At 41.9% G+C, this 16,314-nt stretch overlaps 1 protein-coding gene across 2 annotated transcripts in view; it reads left to right on the top strand.

Moving 5' to 3' along the window:
• Positions 1-16,062, top strand: part of fam53b (family with sequence similarity 53 member B) — a 105,970-nt gene extending 89,908 nt beyond the window's left edge. For both annotated transcript variants that reach the window (XM_070875017.1, XM_070875016.1), the window contains one exon: positions 13,431-16,062. In XM_070875017.1, the coding sequence (XP_070731118.1) occupies positions 13,431-13,796 (366 nt within the window). In that variant the 3' untranslated portion in view covers positions 13,797-16,062. The remainder of the gene's footprint in view (positions 1-13,430) is intronic.
• Positions 16,063-16,314: the final 252 nt, after the last annotated feature.

Raw genomic sequence — 16,314 nt, 5'->3', positions numbered from 1 at the left:
TATCTATTTCCTGTTTTTACTTGGGTGGTTTGACCATCTTACATTGAATAGCAACAAGGCTTCCAAAAACAGCCTTCACAAAAAAAGATTGCCAGCAATCTACGGCTAGTTTTAACCTGCCTACATTAGCCCAGTTACTGTTCACAGTCTAAACACGCTGCATGAATTGAAACAGTTTATATACATGTCGTTCTGAAATGTAAAAATGAAGAAGTGAATCAGCATTTGTAGCATACTGGGTTGCCTTGTGATTCTTGTAACTTAGAGCATTTTTTTAGTTATATAATATCATTTAGCCATGAGAGGTTTTTCCAGGAGCCCCTCTCCTGTCTCCATCTTCTGAGGGTGCAAAGGGCTGGATACTGGAGCCTTTACACTGCGTACCTGAGAGTGCAAAGAGTTGGATACCATATGCATCCAGTGTTTACACCATACATATCAGTTACTTTAAGAATTGCTTCTACACCAGATAATGAACTAGTTCGGTCTTGTATGTATGCTTGGGGTTACTAGCCACCAGATGGCGCCACTGTCGGAGGTCATTGGGCTGTACGCACGTGTGTGCGGCCCAGGTATAAAAGGCAAGCCATCATGTAATGTAATCACTTTGGGCCCTAATAAAGTAGAGCCAGGTTTGTACCCGTGTTTGTTTACAGTATTCAGTCTATCGAGTTATTACATACATAACGTTCTTCGTGTTTTCTGTTGTATTGTGCAAGTGTACCTACTCCATTACTCAGAAGAGTATCACCCAGAGCTTGGAATGTGGACAGCTGACAGCACATTATGAAACTTTATGGTTTTATTAGGTGTGTACGTAAGTGATAATCTATATGGGTAGAGCTGCAGAACACCAAAGGGCAAAAAACGTTAGTAGGAGTTGTGTACAGACCTCCAAACAGTAATAGGGATGTTGGGGAGGGCATCAAACATGAAATTAGGGGTGCATGCAATAAAGGTGTAGCAGTTATAATGGGTGACTTTAATATGCACATAGATTGGGCTAGCCAAACTGGAAGCAATACGGTGGAGGAGGATTTCCTGGAGTGCATAAGGGATGGTTTTCTAGACCAATATGTTGAGGAACCAACTAGGGGGGAGGCCATCTTAGACTGGGTGTTGTGTAATGAGAGAGGATTAATTAGCAATCTCATTGTGCGAGGCCCCTTGGGGAAGAGTGACCATAATATGGTGGAATTCTGCATTAGGATGGAGAATGAAACAGTAATTTCAGAGACCATGGTCCAGAACTTAAAGAAGGGTAACTTTGAAGGTATGAGGCGTGAATTGGCTAGGATAGATTGGCGAATGATACTTAGGGGGTTGACTGTGGATGGGCAATGGCAGACATTTAGAGACCGCATGGATGAAGTACAACAATTGTACATTCCTGTCTGGCGTAAAAATAAAAAGGGGAAGGTGGCTCAACCGTGGCTATCTAGGGAAATCAGGGATAGTATTAAAGCCAAGGAAGTGGCATACAAATTGGCCAGAAATAGCAGCGAACCTGGGGACTGGGAGAAATTTAGAACTCAGCAGAGGAGGACAAAGGGTTTGATTAGGACAGGGAAAATGGAGTACGAGAAGAAGCTTGCAGGGAACATTAAGGCGGATTGCAAAAGTTTCTATAGGTATGTAAAGAGAAAAAGGTTGGTGAAGACAAACGTAGGTCCCCTGCAGTCAGAATCAGGGGAAGTCATAACGGGGAACAAAGAAATGGCGGACCAATTGAACAAGTACTTTGGTTCGGTATTCACTAAGGAGGATACAAACAACCTTCCGGATATAAAAGGGGTCAGAGGGTCTAGTAAGGAGGGGGAACTGAGGGAAATCTTTATTAGTCGGGAAATTGTGTTGGGGAAATTGATGGGATTGAAGGCCGATAAATCCCCAGGGCCTGATGGACTGCATCCTAGAGTACTTAAGGAGGTGGCCTTGGAAATAGCGGATGCATTGACAGTCATTTTCCAACATTCCATTGACTCTGGATCAGTTCCTATGGAGTGGAGGGTAGCCAATGTAACCCCACTTTTTAAAAAAGGAGGGAGAGAGAAAACAGGGAATTATAGACCGGTCAGCCTGACCTCAGTAGTGGGTAAAATGATGGAATCAATTATTAAGGATGTCATAGCAGTGCATCTGGAAAATGGTGACATGATAGGTCCAAGTCAGCATGGATTTGTGAAAGGGAAATCATGCTTGACAAATCTTCTGGAATTTTTTGAGGATGTTTCCAGTAAAGTGGACAAAGGAGAACCAGTTGATGTGGTATATTTGGACTTTCAGAAGGCTTTCGACAAGGTCCCACACAAGAGATTAATGTGCAAAGTTAAAGCACATGGGATTGGGGGTAGTGTGCTGACGTGGATTGAGAACTGGTTGTCAGACAGGAAGCAAAGAGTAGGAGTAAACGGGTACTTTTCAGAATGGCAGGCAGTGACTAGTGGAGTGCCGCAAGGTTCTGTGCTGGGGCCCCAGCTGTTTACATTGTACATTAATGATTTAGACGAGGAGATTAAATGCAGTATCTCCAAATTTGCGGATGATACTAAGTTGGGTGGCAGTGTGAGCTGCGAGGAGGATGCTATTAGGCTGCAGAGTGACTTGGATAGGTTAGGTGAGTGGGCAAATGCATGGCAGATGAAGTATAATGTGGATAAATGTGAGGTTATCCACTTTGGTGGTAAAAACAGAGAGACAGACTATTATCTGAATGGTGACAGATTAGGAAAAGGGAAGGTGCAACGAGACCTGGGTGTCATGGTACATCAGTCATTGAAGGTTGGCATGCAGGTACAGCAGGCGGTTAAGAAAGCAAATGGCATGTTGGCCTTCATAGCGAGGGGATTTGAATACAGGGGCAGGGAGGTGTTGCTACAGTTGTACAGGGCCTTGGTGAGGCCACACCTGGAGTATTGTGTACAGTTTTGGTCTCCTAACTTGAGGAAGGACATTCTTGCTATTGAGGGAGTGCAGCGAAGGTTCACCAGACTGATTCCCGGGATGGCGGGACTGACCTATCAAGAAAGATTGGATCAACTGGGCTTGTATTCACTGGAGTTCAGAAGAATGAGAGGGGACCTCATAGAAACGTTTAAAATTCTGACGGGTTTAGACAGGTTAGATGCAGAAAGAATGTTCCCAATGTTGGGGAAGTCCAGAACCAGGGGTCACAGTCTGAGGATAAGGGGTAAGCCATTTAGGACCGAGATGAGGAGAAACTTCTTCACCCAGAGAGTGGTGAACCTGTGGAATTCTCTACCACAGAAAGTAGTTGAGGCCAATTCACTAAATATATTCAAAAGGGAGTTAGATGAAGTCCTTACTACTCGGGGGATCAAGGGTTATGGCGAGAAAGCAGGAAGGGGGTACTGAAGTTTCATGTTCAGCCATGAACTCATTGAATGGCGGTGCAGGCTAGAAGGGCTGAATGGCCTGCTCCTGCACCTATTTTCTATGTTTCTATGTTTCTATGTTTGCCAGGATAGTTCAATGCAGCTGCAGATGTATTAACCAAAATGCAGATGCTGAAAATCTGAAACAGGAACAGAAATTTTTGGAAATAAACATGTTGGTCAGTCAGCATCTGTGAAGAGAAAAGATAGGCTAATATTTTGAAAGTGTATCCTTCTTCGATTTCCAGCTTTTTCTAATTTCGTTTCAGATTTCCAATATTTATAGTATTTTTTTCTATTTGTATAAAGCAGCTCCACTGCAGATTAGATTAAAGCTGGAAGTTTCTTCTTCTGTCAGTAGACTGTGTGTTGCTTTCCCCCTCCTTTTTATATCCCCAATCAATAAATGTTGGTTGCATTTCAAAGAATTACAAGTCAAACCAATACGTAGTGCAAATGCTGCCAAAGGCAATCCTTTCACAGTTCCTGCACTAAAGCACTATATAGCCCCAAAATGTCAGAACTTGGAGAGGATGGATAGCCCAATTTCTGCCTGGAGGGAGAGGCAGGAATTTGCTGTAATCCTGCTGCGATTTTACCCCATTTAGACTGCCCGTTTAAATTCTGGTAGAGTCCTGAAGGCAGATCTTCTGCGTGCTACACCCACCACTCCCACCCCCCGACCCCCTGGCAATGTCGAATGATTATGTCTGGAAGCATTCCTGGATTTCCCCAGGAAATTCTGCCTGTTTTCCCTCCATAAGTTTGGCCAAAAATTTCCTAAGAATCTCATTAGCATATATTGGAACTTAAAATCCCGTGTGAAACAAGTGGAAATCAGCATAAATAAGTGGGGCCTGAGGAAAGTGTGCGGAACTGACAGCATATTCCTTCAAGTGTCTCTTTCTGCATGGAAATTGAAGTTTGAAGCCATCAAACTGTCTCTTAAGCACATTAGAAGCAGAATGTTTAAGGAAATGCAATCGTGCGCACTCTACAAGGTCTCTGATGGCCACCACTGGGCCAGCAGCCCGGCACCCAAGAGGGCAGCTGGATTATGCTAGGGCCACCATCGTCGAGCTAAGAGTCGTCCGACAAAAAAAGATGGTAGCCCGGGGTGCTGCCACCCTCCCCTTTAATCACTGCCCCGAGAGCGAATGTCCCCCAGCCTTGCAGCCCATGGGGCAATTTCCCCTGTGGGGCATTAAGGGGTTATAAGAACATAAGAATTAGGAACAGGAGTAGGCCATCTAGCCCCTCGAGCCTGCTCCGCCATTCAACAAGATCATGGCTGATCTGACCAGATCATGGTTGGCATGGGTCGGTAAGGGGTCGCCGCACACTTGAAGCTAACCTGAAGCTAATTGCATCAGCTGCAGCACAAGCTGGTCTCGGCGTCTAACATGGTGGACTCTCAGCGGAAGAGGTTCGTGTGCCTGCCAGCTCCCCAGTGGGACAACATCCCTTTAACTCAAACCGTTATTTCTGCTATCACCAGTGTGCCAGGGTTTGAAATGTTTTGCTCTTTCTAAATTGATTGCACTAACGTCTTTTTTTCACAGTCAGGCTTCGACCTCAGCCCAAGGACTGTGTAACTGTGACTACTCGGCAAATACCAAAGACATGAAATTATCATCAATCCGCCTGAATCTTGCAGCTTTGAAAAGAGCAAAGTATTAAATTCCTTTGCTGTTTGTCTGTGTGGGATGCACAAATAGTCTGTTTATTTTCAGCATGTTGGCAGGAAAGCGAAAGGAGATGTTGGGGACTAAATGCAGAGTGAATCCTACAGCGACGACAATTATGGTGACCGGCTACTTACTTTGGGGAATAAATGGAGAAGAATAGAATGAATTGCACAACAGGAGAAATCAACTGCCCAATTTTCAATATTTGTCCCTCCAGCCAGCAGAACCAGTCTGTACTTTACATGTTGAAGAGCCCAGTAATACCTCATTCTATAGGTCTGAAATAAACGGTGAGGTTGTTACTGGTTACAGCTTTATTAAGATTAATATGTTGATAAATTCATGCTGTTCTGACTTATTTGTGGTGTTTTGCAATGCAAGGGTTCTAAATCAGTCTAGTTATTGTGTGATTACAAATCGTCAACCAAGCAAATCAGAACATGGCCAGCTAACAAACAGTAAGTTAACCTGTGGTCGTCCATGGCACAGTCGAACATTGTGCTGTATCTGGATGTGGGTGAGGGGTAAGGTTTCAGTGGAAAGCTTTTAAAAGCCAACAAAGAACAATTAAAAAAATATTAAGAAAGGGAGAATAGACTATAAAAGTAAACTAGCACAAAATATAAAAACAGATAGCAAGAGTTTCTATAGGTATATAAAAAGGAAAAGGGTGGCTAAAGTAAATGTTGGTCCCTTAGAGGACGAGACCAGGGAATTAAATGGGGAACATGGAGATTTTGTATCAGTCTTTACGGTAGAGGACACTAACAATATTCCGACAGTGGATAGTCTAGGGGCTATGCGGGGGGGGGAAACTTAACACAATCACAATCACTAAGGAGGTGGTACTCAGTAAGATAATGAGACTAAAGGTAGATAAATCCCCCGGACCTGATGGCTTGCAACCTAGGGTCTTAGGAGAAGTAGCGTCAAGGATTGTGGATGCATTGGTTGTAATTTACCAAAATTCCCTGGATTCTGGGGAGGTCCCAGCAGATTGGAAAACTGCAAATGTGACACCCCTATTTAAAAAAGGAAGCAAACAAAAAGCAAGAAACTATAGACCAGTTAGCCTAACATCTGTGGTTGGGAAAATGTTGGAGTCCATTATTAAAGAAGCAGTAGCAGGACATTTGGAAAAGCAAAATTCGGTCAGGCAGAGTCAGCATGGATTTATGAAGGGGAAGTCATGTTTGACAAATTTGCTGGAGTTCTTTGAGGATGTAACGAACAGGGTGGATTAAGGGGAACCAGTGGATGTGGTGTATTTGGACTTCCAGAAGGCATTTGACAAGGTGCCACATAAAAGGTTACTGCAAAAGATAAAAGTTCACGGGGTTGGGGGTAATAGATTAACATGGATAGAGGATTGGCTAATGAAGAGAGTTGGGATAAATAGTTCATTCTCTGGTTGGCAACCATTAACTAGTGGGGTGCCGCAGGGATCAGTGCTGGAACCCCAACAATCTATTTACAATCTATATTAATGACTTGGAAGAAGTAACATAGCCAAGTTTGCTGATGATACAAAGATGGGAGGAAAAGCAATGTGTGAGTAGGTCACAAAAAAATCTGCAAAAGGACAGACAGGCTAAGTGAGTGGGCAAAAATTGGCAGATGGAGTATAATGTTGGAAAGTGTGAGGTCATGCACTTTGGCAGAAAATAAAATCAAAGAACAAGTTATTATTTAAATGAAGAAATATTGCAAAGTGCCGCAGTACAGCGGGACCTGAGGGTACTTGTGCATGAAACACAAAAGGATAGTATGCAGGTGTACAGCAAGTGATCAGGAAGGCCAATAGAATCTTAGCCTTAATTGCAAAGGGGATTGAGTACAAAAGCAAGGAAGTCTTACTACAGCTATATAAGGTATTGGTGAGGCCACACCTGGAATTCTATGTGCAGTTTTGGTTTCCATATTTACGAAAGGATATACTTGCTTTGGAGGCAGTTCAGAGAAGGTTCACTAGGTTGATTCCGGGGATGAGGGGGTTGACTTATGAGGAAAGGTTAAGTAGGTTGGGCCTCTACTCATTGGAATTCAGAAGAAGGAGAGGTGATCTTATCAAAACATATAAGATTATGAGGGGGCTTGACAAGGTGGACGCAGAGAGGATGTTTCCACTGATGGGGAGACTAGAACTAGAGGGCATGATCTTAGAATAAGGGGCCGCCCATTTAAAACTGAGATGAGGAGAAATTTCTTCTGAGGGTTTTAAATCTGTGGAATTTGCTGCCTCAGAGAGCTGTGGAAGCTGGGACATTGAATAAATTTAAGACAGAAATAGACAGTTTCTTAAACGATAAGGGGATAAGGGTTTATAGGGAGCGGGTGGGGAAGTGGAGCTGAGTCCATGATCAGATCAGCCATGATCTTATTGAATGGCGGAGCAGGCTCGAGGGGCCGTATGGCCTACTCCTGCTCCTATTTCTTATGTTCTTATGAGGTCTGATCATATACCACTATGAGAATTAACTTGGGTTAAATCTCTTCTTTCAAAATGCTACTGCTGGAGAGATGACGAGCTAGACAGATAAGTCTGTTTTTGAGCCCTGGTGAAAGCACAGCAGAGGTGAATGTGCTGGCTATTTTGCGAGGCATGCCCAGAGGTTTGGCCTCCTACTGTGCCTCCGTCAATGGTGAGGCACTGTCTTGGATATTTCACACTTATTTTTAAAATCAAGTCACATTGCAGTTTAGTGAGTAAAGGGACTGTGAAGTGTGGTATTGAACCTTGCAGAATAGAACATCCCAGACTTGACTTACAAGCTGTGTTGAATTAGCTGATTTTGGCCAGGGACCATTTGGGGTCCTACAATTGGCCTCGATGTTCCTGGACCAGCGAGGTGGGTGGGGGTAATATTCAGACAGATTTCTCATTCCTGATGGTTATGTAGTGACTCCTGTTGTGAAAATTTGCAATAAGGGCACATCTGGGTGTAAGTGCTGAGATGTGCTCACAGAGTCACCACTGGTGGACTCTGGGGGGGGTAAGGGGACGATTCCCTACTTGGCTTCCAATACTGGATGTCCATGCCACTAAAGTGCATGTAGAGCGCCTGCCTACCAGGAAGGTCCAGCTGAAAGGTGGGGGGGGCGGTGGGGGTGGATTGTTGTCAACAAAGTTTAAGATCCTGCCCCTGGCTCCTCCCTCCCTTCTGTGCCATTTTTGGGTCAGGTGCTGGAAAAGTTTCCTGCTCTTCAGATGGACTCCTACTGAAGGTATGGTGGGAGTACGCCAGAAAGGCCAGAGCATTTCGGGTCCAATATATTGGGTGTGCATGACTCTGATGTCCTCTATGGTGGAATACCTTGTTGATAGTTGTTCAGGCTTGCAAAATAAAGAATGCCTACTTGGGCAAGGTACTGAAGATTATTGATGTATCTATGGTAGAACCTTACACCTCGTCCAAGAGAGGAAGGGAGGGGAGAAAAACCTTTGAATTAAGATTCACAAAAATAGCATTTCAAGTGTCCACCAGCTCCTCAGATACAAAATTAATTTAAAACTTACTTGTGTCGATATTTGACTTTTTAACCTTCAAACAAGTCTCCCCTGCTTCAGGATCCATGTGGCTATTAGCTTGACCCTACGTTCATGTAGAGAGTGTTGTCGATGCTCACAAGTGGTACGGGAATGCTAGGTGCTAAGTCAACACACCATTTCAGGATGGCCAAAAGCCAAAATGAAATAAAATTTTATTACCCAAATATGCTGCCTTCCCCGCAGGCAGTCCTCTTATACTTTATGTCTTAGACGGCTTGCTGGAAAGGTAGTATTGTGTAATGAAATTATATTTCTACTTGATGTCATCTTTAAAATTATGAAAGGTTTTGATAGGATGGATACAGAGTGTCTCCACTTGTGGGGATGAGCATAGCTAGAGGCCATCAATATAAGATAGTCACCAAGAAATCCAATTGGGAATTCAGAAGAACCTTCTTTACCCAAAGAGTGGTGAGAATGTGGAACTAGCTCCCACAGCGATTGGTTGAAGCGAATAGTATAGATGTATTTAAAGGGAGGCTAGCCAAGCATATGAGGGAGAAAGGGATAGAGGGGTAGGCTGATAGATTTAGATGAGCAAAGACGGGAGGAGGCTCGAGTGGAGCATAAATACGGCATGGACTGGTTGGGCTGAATGGCCTGTTTCTGTGCCGTATATCCTATGTAATCCTATGCAATATAATTTTCAATCATAACCTAACTTTAAATTGAGCATGGAATAGTCTATGGCTTAAAAAATAAAGTATGAAACACAACTGGCTGTTAAATTTATTTTTACCTGAGAAACTTGCTTATATTTGGGGAACTCTCAAAAATGTGTGTGTTTTTTTTTTAAAAAGAGCCCCTTCTGATGAATATTCCATAAAAGGGGGTGAGGTTTGCAAGGGACGAGTATTTTGAATGATAATTCTACATGAGTCCCATGTATTAATAGACAGAAAGAAAAGCCATGAATGCTGGTAATCAGAATTAAAACAGAAAATTCTGAAGCTCTGTTCTGGCAAAGAATCCTGTCCAAAAACATTTTGCTTTCAGATGCTGCTGACCTGCTGTGCATTCTCAACATTTCCTGTTTTCATTCTGTATATTTAGAGTTTGTGTGATGTTTAAAATTCAGATTTTAAGTACTCCTCCACAAATCCCTGGAGGCTATCAATCTGCTGTGAAAATATTTTAACTTCATTCCCATTCAGTGTATTTAGCAAAACCTGGGAGTGACCAAGTTAAAAGGAGAGTTACTCTTTTATTCCAGAGCATACGTTTTTAAATAGGGTCCTGACAGTGGTTAGATTTCTCCCATTTGTGGACTTAACTAGCATGTTAGTTCTGTTGCTGCATATTAACAAAGAATACTTTCTGTGATGATAGCACCACTTTTTCTTTTGGCCATCTGATACTGATGTTCCAAAGTTAGGACAAGGAGTGTATCAATATTTGCAGGTGGGCTCCTGCACGGAAAAGTTTGAAACCACTGTTGTGGAACAGTGTGTGCAAAAATAATAAGAGCAAAACTCTGTTGCTAATCATTATTTTCTAGATTGAATGCTGGGCCCATTTGAAAGCTGAGTTTTTAATAAAAAGAACTTTGGGAAATTAAAATGGCCGCCTTGAGCCGAGAGTCTACATAATGTGAAAGTCAGGTTTTCGACATTAACTCGTGCTTGGGATTCATTTAAATGCTGAACTGAAGGTTACTTGGCTTTAGAAGAAGCAATCTGTTGGGAATAAGAAGTGAGGGTGTACGGTAACAATGGACTTTGTTGTTCTGCACGTTACTGCTCCCATGTTCTGCTCGCTATACAAAGCAAGGTCACTTCAGGTGGGCGTGAAGGTCAACCAATCTAGTCCCAATTCCTCAGTGACATTAATTACAGAAACAGGCCATTTGGCCCAACTGGTCTATGCTGGTGTTTATGTTCCACATGGGCATCCTCCAACCCTACTTCATCTCGCCCTATCTGCACAATTCTATTTCTTTCTCCCTCACCAGGTGCTGTTTTTGGTTAGAAATATTTTGATCCTTCCGTTGCCAGAGGTGTGTGGGGGAGTTTATAATGTTGCTACCACAGGAACATTTATTGCACATTAAAACTAACCATTTCTGAATAATTCTTAATGATAATTAGAAATTTGAAGAAAATTTGTAAAGGTATATTGCTCTGTTCCATTCTATGCAGTAGAATAATGCGAATTAATGTTTCACCTGTTTTGATTTTAAAACCAAATTAATGTCACTCGACTTACCTTTGCCAAGAACAAACTGTACCAGCCCTCAGAATGAAGTACTTTTGCAAAGAATGTGTATTTCATCAAAAAAGCCATGTTGGACTATGTAAACACAGTCTGTTAAACATTTCATGTGGAACTCTACCTTACCGAACTTCAGTGATGTGAACAAACAATTAAAATGTGATCCTCATTTACATTGCTGTAAAAGAAATCTGACCCTGTATTCTTCTGTGTAGCGAAAAAATTATATTAAAATATTCATTCCCTCTCCACATCCCCCCTCTCTCTATTCTGCTCTTTCCCATCGGTTTATCTTTCTCTCTTCTTTTGCTTTCTCTCTTTTTCTCTCCTGCCTTCACAGCCCATTTGTCTGTGGGATTTCCTGCTGTCAATGTTTAGCTTTGTTTCTTTTGGCAGAGATTCAGAGCCAGAGGAAAATACTATGGAAGTGGGAACACCCAACACTTGATTAAAACTAGTTTTAATAGAGGGGAGAAAAGCAAAATACTGCGGACGCTGGAAATCTGAAATAAAAACAGAAAATGCTGGAAACACTCAGCAGGTCAGGCAGCATTTGTGGGGAGAGAAATAGAGTTAACGTTTCAGGTTGATGACCTTGCGTCAGAATAATAGAGTGTTTTCACTTGTTCTGTTGACACTGAAAAACCTGCTCCTCGTTACTGTTCTTTTACTTTCTATCATTGGAGGGTGAGAGAGAGGAAGGAAAAATGGATGGGATTACAACGTTGAGACAGGAGGATAGTCATAATCTTGCAGATGACACACCTGCTGAACATTGAGAGGGTTGACAACAGGAATCTTACCCAGGTCTAGGCCTGACAACTATCCTGCATTCAGCGGGGGTCTGTTGCATGAGAGTACAATTTCTCCGCATATTTAGTCGAGCTACAGCCTTCTCCTGCCAATGTGTTTAATTACTGCGGTTATGATTTGGTCACTCTAATGGTAGTGGAAGAAAATTAGTGCCGCAGAGCAGCTGCATTAGTGGTAACAAGATCAGAACACCACCAGGCCAATGACCTGTATGATGGATGCCATTTTCCCCTTTAACCATGTTTTATTTTTGGTGTGAAGCAGTGCCTGACGTATACTGCTCTTGATTAAACATCTCGCCCCAAGAATTTGCCTGATCTAAGCAGACTTGACATGGGCACCATTCTCGCAGGTACAAATTTAATGGCAGGTTTCACACTGCTGGACCTACAGAATGCATATGAGGTCTGTGCATCTGTGCTGGTGGCATGGGAACAGCCTTTGATTTCTTGCTCCCATACCTGAAATTTAGTTGTACGCGATTCATGAATTTCCAACCGTTAATTTAAAAGGTTAGAAAAGCTAGGGCAACGTGTGCCCAAATTTCTCAGCTGAGCTGAGCGGGGGAGACTCCCCGGCAGAAGCATGAAATTAGAAAAGTTGAATTATCGACCAGAATTTGTACAACTTGATCTTCCTCTTTGTGTTTCGTAAGAGATTTTTTCAACTTCGGAGTACCTGTATAACACATAATTTCCAGTTTTTAAAATCAACACACTTTGTTGTATCGACAAGAATTATTTCCATTTATTGTTGATTATTGTAATCTCGGAGAAATGTCTGGGATAATAAACAGATACCACGTGGATCCTGTGCTATTATGGTGCTGAAACAGTGAGTCAACCCAGTCACGTAACATGAAGACTGAAGCAAGATGATGTTGTGTCTGGTTTGGGTCTTTGTATTTAGATACAGGATTAGCAATCTGATTCGGCTGGATTTTGGCAGTTCCCAAAAAGTGGAATGAGTAGAATTTTGGGTTAATGACTAATGTTAATTCATCACAGCTGACGCAAATATTTAATCCAACCAATCCTCCAATGATACTATTACATTTGGAAGAAAAATATAAATAAGAATCAAAAATGGACACAATAAGTATCTTAACTTAGATTTATTTTAAAGGTGTAGTAATACCTATTGATCAAAGATATTTGCTCAGTAATGTTTTTAATGCTAAATGGCACTTTGCATTGTAAAGTAAGCTCCGACATTGTAACTGGAGAAATCAGCAGAGCGGTTGTAATGATGTTCCGGGATGGAGTAGGCCTCCAGTAAATCCCAATTTCAGTGCCAGGGTTTTGTTTCAAGGAGAAAATAAATACTTTAAACTGAAGCAATTCCTTATTGATCATGTACATTTTAGTTTGCAATGCAATACTTTTTATACTGTGGGCCAGTAGGTACTATGCAAGATTGGTTCAATTTATATTTTATGGTGCTTCAAAATGTTGCCACATAAATCATTATATTTTGCACTCTGGCCAGAATCTGGCATGAAGTAAAGAGGTCTTTGTTTGTGTAAATCCACTTTTACCTTTTTCCATCACCAAGGTGTTTTCTCCAGAATCTTACAGGTCCCTGGCAATTTTGCTTTTTGTGAGGGATTTTTTGTTGTTATACTAACTTTTGTTCGTTGCTAATAACCCGTGATGGGAATAGGGGGAAAAAATGCCATGACGCGCCTTTTTGGTAAAGCTGGATGTTTACTGAACTCTCTTTGAATTTTGAAAGAATTGCCTTTCATCTGCTGTTTTGTGGTTCCTCTTATAGAATCTCAGGAATTTTCACAGCCCCAGCTCTGTGGGCACCACTGGGAATGACTGTTGCCAACGGGAACAGACCATCTCACCGAACTCAACCACAGCAAAGACATGGACGCCCCATTTTTATGATTCCGCTCCCATGCCAGGCACAACACCTGCCTGCAGCCCAGAACCACAGCATTATGAAGACTCAGAAAAGCCCTCTACCAGCAAAGGGGAAACCAGCAGGGAGAAAACAAAAGTGTTTGGAACTGTGAAGCAAAACTGTCGAAGTGATGAGAATGATAAAGACTCGTGGAGAAGTGAGGAATCTGGACAGGATATTTTTCAGCTGGATGGTGAACTAGACATTGAGCAAATAGAAAACAACTAGGCTATCGGGTTCTAGGATGCATGAGCAGAAGAGATCTATAAAATTCTGCACAGTTTGATGCATTTTTTTTAGTGTTTTTAACAGTGCTGCAAAGGCACGTTAAGTCAAACAACTTCACATCTAACATGTCTACACCTGAAAGTTGAACTTGCCAGATGAGAGTCAGGCAGTCATGGTTCTGTGGGGGCAAACACAAAGTGGATTGGAGGTTATTACAAGTTTTTAAAAGCTGCTCATTATACTACAGTTATAATTGTCCAAGGCGTTGAGCTTAAAGCTATGCTCAAGAAAGAGTGGCCCCTCTTTACATGTTTTTATACAAGCTTGATCACAGTAGTTTTATATATCCAAGCTGTTTCAATGCAGTGTGAATGATGTTTATAATTCTGATCTAGTAATTGACACCTGCCCCTCCCACCCCCAATTCAGTAAATGAATGTCTATCAGAGATGCCAACTTTCCAACCCCAAAATTGTGATCTCAATGAATTGGAACCACAAAAGCAATCTGTCACATGCTGCGCACTTGCATTTTTGTTTTCTTATACCTACCTACTTTTTTTTTGGACTGCCTTAATGTTTAATTTGCTTCTTTCTGTTTTCTTTTCTTCTTGCAACCAAACTTTATTGTTGTCTCTTCCCCGACAGGGCTAGCAAAACAGAGCCTCTCCCCCCGCCACTCTAGCTTTGACGGCTGCCAATGTTTTCCAGCAGGTTTGTACTACTGATGCCTGTACTCCATTACTGCAGAGATTTTTCTCCCGTTTTCAGTGAGTGGGATAAACAGGAGCCAAATATGGGCTTCCCTGCGTTACGTTTGCATTTGTTTGCACTGGGACTCAGTGGATAGCTCTTTCACACAGCGAACACAGGCGCAATGAGCTGACTGGCCTCCTTCCATGCTGCAAAATTCTATGAGGAATATGTACCCACTGGTATCTTTACAAGGCCTATTGACGGGCTCTTGGCTAAGTGATATTAGCAGCTGGACGCGGGAGATGGTGACAAGTATGACAGACAGGGAGAGAAGGGAAAGCGAGTATTAACATAATCAGTGTGATTCAAAAATATAAGAATATTGTCTTGGAATCATGAAATGGAGAGGAAGTTCATTAACGTCATATAAAATATGCAGAAACTTATACAGCTTGAAAATTTAGTTCTGAAGGAAACTATCCAGAAATCCTGCCAAAATCAGGAGAGTTGGCATCTCTGGCTTTGGACACCACCAGATTTCCACTTATCAGTGTGTGTGTCTACTGTAGACTCAGGGTGTCCATAAACGGACTTGTGATATGAACATTTAAATATAAAACCCACTCTCTTTTTTTAATTTATATTAAAAGTGTTCAATACAGGACAAACATGTTTTCTACTGCAAGGATTATTTTCTTCTACTTGCGTGTAACAAATTATCTACAACCTCATTCTTTGCAATAAGCTTAAACGTGAATTAGTTACACAGGGTGTTCGAAAGATAAAACCAGTGCTGCTGGTTTCAGATAGAACTGAAGAGGATGAATATTGTAAGTGAAGTGGGAATGAGGCAGGGCATAGAAAGGTTACACTTTTCAGTGTGACTTTCTTTGTTTAGTTATTACAATTTCTGGAATATCAGGAATTCCAAGAAAAAGAAGAAAGTCTGTGAAAGTATTGAGTATTTTAAACTGTGTTTTTTCCCAAATGTAGACCAAGCAATATTTATGCCTATACAGTACTACCTGCATGTGCTAGGAAAACTAATGGTAGCACAATGTATTGTTTAATGTTGAAGGCCTTGCAATTCATGAAATGCTGTCGAGTACGGGATGACTCCGAGTTGAGCCACAAAACCCAGTGGCTAAATGCAGTATTTCCGACCATTAGTAGCAGCAATAACGCAGCACCGCGTAACCGGTTTGCCTTACTTCAAAAGCTTACACAGTAAATGCTACAGTTATATGTGGCAAGTCTGGACATTTTAACTCGATACTTAAGGAGACTTATGCTAGCAAATCTGGATGCATATTCTGTATGAAAGACTGCTTACATGCAGTGAAAACATGGGCTACAGTTGCTGACGTGAATTGGAGAACACTACTGTATTTCAGAATATTTGTAATGCGGTTCTTAGCTAGAAGCAAGGAGGTTTTTGAAGATCCAAGGCATGTTCTGAATCAGTAAACCTGATTGTTATGAAGAGACTGTCTTCAGCAAAACTGTATCACTTACTGTTGTTTTACATAGACTGTTCTCAACTTTCAATAAAAAGTGATGCAACAAGCTTATTTTTTTCCTTTGTTATTTTAATGCTGTTGTAGTCTGTTCATCATTGTGCATTTCCCATTCCCCTCTCTCAAACTGGGAGGAAGGAGCTAGGGTCTGGACCTCTCTGTGGCTATCCTCATCGCCATAATTATTCACCAGGCTGCTTGTGTCAACCAGGGTGTGACTGACTATATCAGTTCATTATATATCAATTCGCATGGGATTGCATCTGCAGTAAATGCCCTATTGATGCCTGCTTCAACTGATGTCAC

This window comes from Pristiophorus japonicus, chromosome 3 (genome assembly GCF_044704955.1).
Source record: "Pristiophorus japonicus isolate sPriJap1 chromosome 3, sPriJap1.hap1, whole genome shotgun sequence".
Lineage (NCBI taxonomy): Eukaryota > Metazoa > Chordata > Chondrichthyes > Pristiophoridae > Pristiophorus > Pristiophorus japonicus.
The sequence above is the reverse complement of the archived record's forward strand: the minus strand, read 5'-3'. Positions and strand labels throughout refer to the sequence as shown.